Raw genomic sequence first — 9,866 nt, 5'->3', positions numbered from 1 at the left:
ATAAATGGGGACAGCTTTGTGTTTTGCACTCCAAAGCACATGAGCTCCATATAATCTTGGTGAGGTTATCAATGTTCGAAAGCATTTGTTCCCTTGCCTTCTTTTTCGATAGGCTGCCATTAGCAGCATGCTTAAAGAAGTTCCATTAGAATATTCCCTCGTTTTTGATGCATTATCCCATGCTCTTGCTGGACCACTCCAATCCATTCTCGATGAATTCATTTCCAGTGTGCGATATTCCATGTACACGGTCTACCATATCTCGATCTGAGCTAATCAATGGCATGCTCAAGTATCAAACTCCTCTATGTCCAGCATGCTTTATCTTCCAGATGTGTTAGCATGTGTGTTCCCCAGCTACCCTCCATGCTTGTGCATTGGTTTTTCTTCCTGCATTTGTTATTGCTCGATTGCGCATCCCCAACCAAAAGACATGCTTCTCGTTTTTCAGAGTAGACCATGTGCTGTCATGAATTGTTTTTCTCATCCCTCCATGCCAAGTCCCTCGCGTTCGTGTGCATATACCAATAGAATTGTTATATTTTACTGAGCCTAATATCACCTGCCCATCTTGATTATTGGAGAGTGTTTGTTCTTTAATATAGCAAATTGTACCTTGTGGCTAGACACACCCTCCTCCCTTAGTATTTGATGGTCAATTAAGTTGACATGTCTCCTGCTATTTCTATTCTGTTTGCTTCTTATCTTCTGTCCACCTTCACCCTTAGACTTGGACATTGCATCTTATCTTCATTAATCAACCTCCTTCCTTGTGCATCTAGATGCCAGAAATGTTGGCATTCGATTTCTCCATGATCTAAAGCATAGTTAGCCAAGTGATCAGCCAACTTGTTGCCCTCTCTATGAATATGAGTAACTGTGGATTTAGAAGGACCTATAGGCATGATTTCTAGATCAGAGTAGCAGACCTATGATCATGATTTCTATATGAAAATGGGCATTCAGAATTCCCTATAGACATGCTTTCTATATGCATTTGAATGTGCAGAATTCGAAAACCTATAGACATGGTATCTATATGCAAATGCAGAATTCAGAATTTCTATAAACATGGTATCTACCCTTTTGCATACGTAATTACCCGCCCGTTTATTTTCTAACCATCCCCAAGAGTTTATTACAAATTTATTACAGCCCAGAACAAAGTAAAAAAATACATCAGAAAAAAAAAGAAAAATAAATAAAAGTACAACCAAAGAGAGCCTGATTTAGACTTCATGTCTGAAATATGATGTAAACCAACTCCAAGATATTATGATCCAAAGCCTTTCTCCCATTTGAGTGTGTCAAAGTTCCCTGAGAGTCTCAAATGAACTCCGAGCAGTGCTTACACCCAAATGTATTACCGGATTTGGACAGGTGCGGTGTGGAAAGGCCAGCCCTCAAGTGTCCAAGTTCAGAGGGAACTCAAGGTCCCAAGGCAAGGTTCACAAGAGGGGGGGCAGAACTTAAAGACTAAGAGAGAGTGCAAGTGCAGAAACAGAATTCTGAGAGATGGAAAGGGGAAGGAAAACAGCTACAAATAAGTACACATAGGGGTACAGGGGAATGGGGAGGTTGTAAAGAGCCTATTGCTTAGGCAAGGGCAGTCTTTAGGCATGCTCGGCAACGGAGGATGCTAGCATGCCATAAGCTTGTCAAAACACACATTAATGGAGGCTAGGATCACAAGGGATCAGGTTTGATTCATGGGCAACAATTTACACATTGCCATGCTCCAAACCATAGCTTAAACACACAAGGGGGTGGATAGGGGTGTTCACGGTTCAGTTTGATCGGTTTTGATTAAAACCAAAACCAAACCAATTTAATCGGTTTTAAAAATTTTAAAACCAAAACCAAACCAAATTAAATACAAACCATCGGTTTGGTTGTCATTGGTTTGGTTCGGTTTGGTTCGGTTTTTCGGTTCGTAGTAAGCTAATAATAAGTCAATAATAGTGAAACAACACTAGACAATAATCTGAAAATAATTTGCTAAATTTATACTTTTTTATATATTTCTTTCAAAACTAAAAGTTTATTTACCTCTTTATATGAAAAGAATGAACAAAAAAACAACTAAAAGTTTGCTTTATCAAGCTTTAGCCACTGTAGTCCTGCAATTTGAGTTTGCTTTCTTTACTCTTATGGTAGGATTTGTTTTAACTCTTCTGTTAGGCAAAAATATATGCGGAGGGTTAGAGAATTAAAGTCTCTTAAGGAAAAAGATATTGGTTGATTCCTATTGTTTTGGGCTTAGGCAATCTTTTAAGATATAAGTAGGATAAACCAAAATTCAAAATAACAATTAAATTGAATAAAATATTTAAAATTATTTAGAAAAAGATATTATATTGTATATAAATAATTATTAAATTTTGTATATAATTAATCGGTTTGGTTCGGTTTAATTTTCGATTTTTTATAATAGAACCAAAACCAAACCAAATATTATCGGCTTTTAAAATTTAAAACCCAAACCAATCCAAATCAAAAAAATATCGGTTTACTTAGTCGGTTTGGTTTGGTTTTTTGTTTGGATCAGTTTTTCGTCAAACCGTGAACAGCCCTAGGGGTGGAGGAATAGGGATTCATAACAGAACAGGCAGGAAAAGAAATCAGTAATGCTGAACTATACCGAAACAGTAAGTAGTCAGGGATACAAAAAGCATGAATAAACACATTGGTTGTGGTGCTGAAACTTAAATCAGAACATGCCAGTTTCAAAGAAACACAACAAAGAAAGGCAGTAGGTCTTGTAAACAAGCCACAATGCAAGCAAATATGAGAGAATACTATTGCGTGTAAGTGTAGTTTCAGAAGAAAACTATAAGTGAGGGGTTGTCTATTTTGTGTCTGTCACGCCCCGAAAACCGAGGGGCGCGACCGGCGCTCGACCGGGTAGCCCCCAGCCAAGCGGACCTGGGTGCCTTTGCTATTCCACGTGATACCCTGCGTTTCCATTACCCATTAACCAAGTGAAATAGCCATTTATAAATTTAAGCACATTCTTACGAGATTTACATAACATACATAGTTACTTAGTGTGGTTTACAAGTTATACTGCCCAAAATACATAAGTACATAACCCACATTTCCTGTCTACGGAGCCTTTAGAGATACAAAAGAGTGTTACAATACTTGCCGGTAACAAGGCTTCGGGAGGATGAGCGGCATGAGCCACGCAGGGCCCCGAGGAAAGGGGCTCACCAATTCAGCTAACGGGAGGTGAAGGAGTGCTATTGTCGGTGGGCTGGAGTACCTGTTATGGAACCACCTACAATCATAACACGAATGTAGCGCCCCCGGCAAAAGGGACGTCAGTACATCTGAATTGTACTGGTATGTATGAACAAACTTTACCCCAAGTAAAATCAAGAAATACACAGATAACAAACAGTAATAGAATCAACAATCAAATGCACATGAAAGGAACAACCAAAGCCAAACAAACTCCACAATCTCTCCTTTTCCCCTTTCAACATTATTTCATCACATCAATGATTTCACAACTTTCACATATTTTTATTTCAATAGTGATTTCGATCACTTTTCCACCCTTATTACCTCGGTCATCCTTATCACCACAACCCACACCTTATAACTTCATGTTGTGGCGCAACCCGATCCCACCGGACAATCACATTTCACATGACAACAACAACAATTCACAAGAATTTTCATAAACGTCAATACCATTTACATCATATGCAACAGCCCGTATACAACTTAAGTCACAACGATAATTGCCCGCGACAAGTCACTTATGATATTACCACAGTTGTTTCAATTGCATCAATTACGATTTATTTCCATCATTTGTTACACAACTCCTACCACATAAACACATTCACACACACACTTGGTTTGTTATCATTTACTTACATCATTATATCGGGAGACTTAACCAACAACATTCAAGGCATATTAATCACAAGAATTCGCAAATAGTCCACATAAGTAACACATACCAATTACTCGTACACCAAACAAGGTGACTTTACAAAGGTTAAAGTTAGCAATACATACCTGGAGTCGAATTCCCCCCCTTTTTTCTTCTATTTCCAATTCACCAACAACCTAGTACCGTCAATCTAGTTCACAAGTTAACACATATAACTTAGAATTGAAGTTCACAAACTCAGCCCGAACTTACTTAGGTTATCAACCCCTCTTTTGCAGATCTTTAGTTCTACCCAATTCCTCTTACTAGATTCTAGGTTTTAAAGGACATGCATGTGTATCTCAACTTCCATTTTCAAGAATTAACACATGAGAATCCCCCTTTTTTGTTTAAATCTGAAAACAATGAAATAGGTTTGGGGATTTTACCTGCAAGAACGGAGATGAACACAATTACTTGAAATTCCCCGGCCCGAGTGACTTTGAAAAATCAAATTGATGAAGGTAGGACTTTATCTCTCAAGAATTCTCTCTTCCCTCTCTCTACTTTTGTTCAGAAAATATGTTAAAATAAGGGGTTGGGGTGTTTTAATGAAAAAGGGGTCGGGTTTAAAATTTAGAAAAATAGGAGCCCGAGTTAGGTATGTGATCGCACTTTGCGATCGCAGAGTGGAAATGCGATCCGCAGAATGGACCGCAAAAGTGCTCCCAAATTCTGAACACACTGCCTGGGTATATGGCAAAAATGTGGTCCGCATACCCATTATGCGATCGCATAGTGCACCGCAGAACTGCCCCTCACAAAATCCCAAGGGAAATATGCGACGACTATGCGGTCCGCATATCCGTTATGTTATCACATATTGGACCACATATTTAACCTCCAATTCGACCAACACACTGACTCACTTTGCGGCGATTATGCGGTCCACATATCTGTTATGCGACCGCATTCTAGAGAGCAGAATTGCATTTCCTGGAAAATAGTATTTCTTGACTTTTTATAACATAGATCAGTACCAAAAAGGGTCTGAACCGCGGCTCGCTTAATTTTACACATTCCTAACATATATTCGGGACTTGGCACCACGAGCTACCCGATTTTGAGTACAAGTTTTCACGGGGCCTTACATCCTCCCCCACTTAAAATCATTCGTCCTCGAATGAGGATTTTGGAAATCGGTTGGTTTTGAAAACATGATATTCAAACTCCCAATTTTTGGAAAAAAAAAATTGCCAGAGTTTCCTTTGTAATTAGACTTATCTACCTGTCAGAGAGCCCCCAAAACATCATTTCCAAGCACCATTATGCTATCCCTATTATCCCTACAACTGGTATACAATTCATTACCTCAACACCTGCACATAATTTGGTCACTTCAATGAGTTCCATACAGTTCAACCACTCCAATACACTATATGTATTCCAATTAATCATTACCAATCTACACTGCCTTTAATCATTCACTTATCACATGAGTTCTTACAAAACTTTCATTTACCAAAAAGGGGCTTGCGCATGACTCAAATAATCACAACACATACAATTCTTGCACAACTTGAGGAGTTACAATAGTAAAGCATTTAGGGAAAAATATGGGTTGTCTTTGCACCAGATTGAACACAACATCAGTTTACTTAGAGACAAGAGTTCGCGCGATCACTACTAGACTTGTTCAAACAGATGGGGATATTTTTCTTTCATTTCACTTTCCGCTTCCCAAGTGGCTTCCTCGACTTGTTGACTTTGCCATAGCACTTTAACTGAAGCAACTTCCTTGTTTCTCAATTTGCGGACTTGCTTATCAAGAATAGCGACAGGAATTTCTTCATATGATAACTCTTCATTGACCTCGATAGCCTCGATTGGCGTGATGGTGGGTGGGTCTCCAACCACTTTCTTTAACATAGACACGTGGAACACTGGGTGCACTAATGACATTTCAGGGGCAATTCCAATCTATAGGCCACCTGTCCTATCCTTTGAGTGACCTGATATGGCCCGACATATCTAGGACTCAACTTCCCTTTCTTCCCAAATAGCATGACTCCCTTCATAGGAGATACCCTCAAGAACACCCAATCATCTACTTGGAATTCCAATTTTCTTCGACGAATGTCCACATAAGATTTTTGGCGACTCTGAGCAGCTTTCAGCCTTTCCTGAATGATTTTAACTTTTTCTAAACCCTGGTGCACGAGGTTTGGCCCTAACAATTCTGCTTCACCCACTTCTAACCATCCAATCGGAGACCTACATCTCCTCCCGTACAATGCCTCAAATGGGGCCATTTGAATGCTAACATGAAAACTATTATTGTAAGCAAATTCTATAAGTGGCAAGTGATCATACCAATTACCTTTGAAATTCAAGACACAAGCCCGTAACATATCTTCAAGTGTCTGAATAGTCCGCTCCACTTGACCATCAGTCTGCGGATGGAAAGTCGTGCTGAGATTCACCTGAGTACCCAAACCTTGCTGAAATTTCTTCCAAAAATTAGCTGTGAACAGGGCCCCTCGATCTGAGATAATAGAAAGTGGAGTGCCATGAATCCTTACTATTTCCTTGGTATACAATTGAGCATATTGTTCCACAGTATCCGTGCACTTGATTGGCAAGAAGTGAGCTGATTTGGTGAGTCAATCCACTATTACCCAAATTGAGTCGAACTTGCGCTGAGTGCGAGGTAACCCTACCATGAAATCCATGTTGATCATCTCCCATTTCCACAGTGGTATTTCCATAAGCTGAGTTAACCCATCGGGCCACTGGTGCTCAGCTTTTACTTGCTGACAATTCGGACATTTAGATACAAAGTCCGCCACACCCCTCTTCATACTGTTCCACCAATAAATTTCCTTGAGATCACGGTACATTTTCGTAGAACCTAGGTGCATAGAATACCTAGAATTATGAGCCTCCGCCATTACCCTCCCCCGAAGATTATCCACATCTGGAACACATAGCCTACCTTGACATCGTAATATACCATACTTACCACCGAGTGAAAATATCGAAGTCTTGTTATTCAAAACTGCCTCCTTCATCTGTGCTAATGCTGGATCAATGAGCTGCTTTTCCTTGACTTCCGCTACAAGTGAAGATTCTGCTCCATTATGCACCATAACCTTCCCCTCGTCTGAGGTCGAAATACGAACCCCTAGACTGGCCAATTGATAAACCTCCCGAGCCAAAGGCCTCTGATCCGCTCCCAAATGAGCCAAACTACCCATGGACTTCCGACTGAAAGCGTCGGCCACCACATTCGCCTTCCCTGGATGGTATAAAATATCCATATCATAATCCTTAATCAATTCTAACGACCGCCGCTGCCTTAAATTCAACTCCTTTTGCTTGAACAAATATTGGAGACTCTTGTGGTCCGAGAACACATCCACATGGACCCCATAAAGATGATGCCGCCATATTTTCAAGGCAAATACAACTGTCGCAAGCTCCAAATCATGTGTCGGATAATTCTTCTCGTGATTCTTGAGTTGCCTTGAAGCATACGCTATAACCTTCCCATGTTGCATCAACACACACACCAAACCGACCCTAGAGGCATTGCAATAAACCACAAATCCTTTCGTGCCTTCTGACAAGGTCAATATCGGCGCCGAGGTCAATCTCGACTTCAATTCCTGAAAACTTTTCTCACAAGCGTCGGACCATTGGAACTTAACTGCTTTCTGCGTCAACTTAGTCAGAGGGGAGGCGAGGGTAGAGAATCCCTCCACAAACCTCCAATAATACCCCGCTAAACCCAAGAAGCTACGGATCTCCGTCGGGGTCGTGGGTCTAGGCCAATCTTTTACTACTGCAATCTTCTGGGGATCCACCTGAATCTCTTCACTGGAAACAACATGGCCCAGAAAGGTAATGGACTCCAACCAAAATTCACATTTTGAAAATTTAGCATACAACTGGTGCTGATAAAGGGTCTGCAGAACTGCCCTGAGGTGATCGGCATGATCCTCCCAGCTCCGTGAATAAACAAAGATGTCATCAATGAAAACAATCACAAAGGAGTCTAGAAATGGCTTGAAGACCCGATTAATAAGATCCATGAAAGTTGTCGGGGTGTTGGTTAGCCCAAAAGACATGACCAAGAATTCAAAGTGACCATAGCGAGTTCTGAAAGTGGTCTTAGGAATATCCTGTTCTCTGATCTTCAATTGGTGATACCCGGACCGTAGATCAATTTTGAAAAAGAACCTCGCACCTTGCAATTGGTCGAACAAATCATCTATCCGAGGCAAAGGATATTTATTCTTGATGGTGACCTTGTTAAGCTGCCGATAATCAATACACATCCGGAGCAACCCATCCTTCTTTCTGACAAAAAGAACCGGGGCACCCCACGGTGATACACTTGGTCGTATGAACCCCTTTTCTAATAAATCCTTCAGTTGTTCCTTTAACTCCCTTAACTCCGCTGGCGCCATTCTGTATGGTGGAATAGATATCGGCCGTGTATCTGGCAATACATCAATCCCGAAATCAATCTCCCTATCTGGCGGGATCCCTGGAAGCTCGTCCGGAAACACTTCAAGAAACTCATTCATGACTGGAACGAACTCGGGGACAGACACTTCTGAAGTGGTGTCCGCCACCCGAACCAAATGGTAGATACACCCCATCCTAATCATCTTCGAAGCCTTAAGGTAGGAAATAAACCTACCTTTCGGCACCACACCATTTCCCTTCCACTCAATAACCGTCTCATTAGGGAACTCAAGCCTCATGACTCTCGTTCGGCAGTCAAGTTTATCAAAGTACAAATAAAGCCAGTCCATTCCCATAATCACATCAAAATACACCATTTCAAGCTCAATAAGATCGGTTGTGGTATCGGGCCCTGCTGCTACTCTCCCTTTATGCCCGTATTTTCAACTTCCTAGCCTCTGTGGCCTGAGCAAACCCCACAATCTTCCCATAATTCATATCTGAGTGTAAGGCCACTGTAGCAGCCTCATTCACCACCAAAGGACTAAGACCCTGAACGAATCGCCAAACTCGAGCATCCATGGTCGACACTAACTGAGAAGCATACTTGGACAACCTCACAAACTCCATGTGGTACTCCCAAACACTCATACTGCCCTGCTTGAGTACCTTAAACTCTATGGCACGGGCTGCCATTGTCTCGGCAGGCAAGAAGTGGTCCATGAATGCATCTACAAACTCATCCCATCTAGCCGGAGGTCTTCCCTCCCCACGGGAATCCTCCCACATCTCGAACCACGAATACGCTGCTCCCCTCAACCTGTATGAAGCCAACTCAATCCCTTCTGTCTCTGTAGCCTTCATCACTCGAAGGGTCTTATACATTTCATCAAGGAAATCCTGCGGATCGGCCTCTGGGTCTATGCCCGTGAACTCTGGAGGGGCCAACCGCATAAACTGGTTGACTCTAGAGCTGGCGGGATCTCCCTGTCCGCTGGGGGCGCAGGGGCATCATGAGATATATGGGCCTAAGCGGCCACTAACTGGGTCAACATATGGATAGATCCTCTAAGGTCCCCATCAAAAACCCCGGTAATGGAAGCTAGAATTGCATCAAGATTAGGAATATCAGCGGGGGGGATGGTATCACCTTCTGCCGCAGCTGGAACAGGAATACTTGGATCTGGAATAGATGGGCCAGGCAGATTCAAGACCGGGGAGTCACTCTCACCCACCACATCAGGTACATGATTCATAGCCACACTTGGGGTGGCATTGGCCCCGAGGCCGAGTCTAGCTCTCTTCTTAGATGCCATTGCTGAAAATTTGGAACAAAGCACGAGTTAGATGTAAATACTTCCACTTTTCACTTCACCGCATGATATAGAGTAACAAAGAAGAAGGTAATTTCCTAAATGCCCATGTAGCCTCCAACTTATAGATGTGGTCGACAACACACCGATAAGAAGGACTCTACTAGACACGGCTCCGAGACATCCTAGGACAC

General features: G+C 41.9%; 1 protein-coding gene across 1 annotated transcript; it reads right to left on the bottom strand.

Moving 5' to 3' along the window:
- Nucleotides 1-701: 701 nt before the first annotated feature.
- LOC138868907 (uncharacterized) lies at nucleotides 702-8,736 on the bottom strand. The gene is made up of 5 exons (XM_070146486.1): nucleotides 8,595-8,736; nucleotides 6,565-7,184; nucleotides 5,899-6,387; nucleotides 5,617-5,806; nucleotides 702-895 (listed from the first exon to the last, which is right to left on the bottom strand). The coding sequence occupies exons 1-5, from the start codon at nucleotides 8,734-8,736 to the stop codon at nucleotides 702-704; spliced, it is 1,635 nt and encodes a 544-aa protein (XP_070002587.1).
- Nucleotides 8,737-9,866: the final 1,130 nt, after the last annotated feature.

Source organism: Nicotiana sylvestris, chromosome 5 (assembly GCF_000393655.2).
Source record: "Nicotiana sylvestris chromosome 5, ASM39365v2, whole genome shotgun sequence".
NCBI classification, from domain to species: domain Eukaryota; kingdom Viridiplantae; phylum Streptophyta; class Magnoliopsida; order Solanales; family Solanaceae; genus Nicotiana; species Nicotiana sylvestris.
Note: the sequence above shows the minus strand (reverse complement) of the source record. Positions and strands in the feature narration are given on the sequence as shown.

Bases quoted from the DNA above. Each gene is read 5' to 3' on its own strand.
- LOC138868907 (XM_070146486.1), bottom strand. From the start codon at position 8,736: ATGGTGTATTTTGATGTGATTATGGGAATGGACTGGCTTTATTTGTAC. The intron at 7,185-8,594 runs GTAGGTTTATTT...TATACCATCCAG, and splicing joins AAATGGTGTGGTGCCGAAAG to GGAAGGCGAATGTGGTGGCC. The intron at 5,807-5,898 runs GTCACTCAAAGG...TCTATGTTAAAG, and splicing joins GATATGTCGGGCCATATCAG to AAAGTGGTTGGAGACCCACC.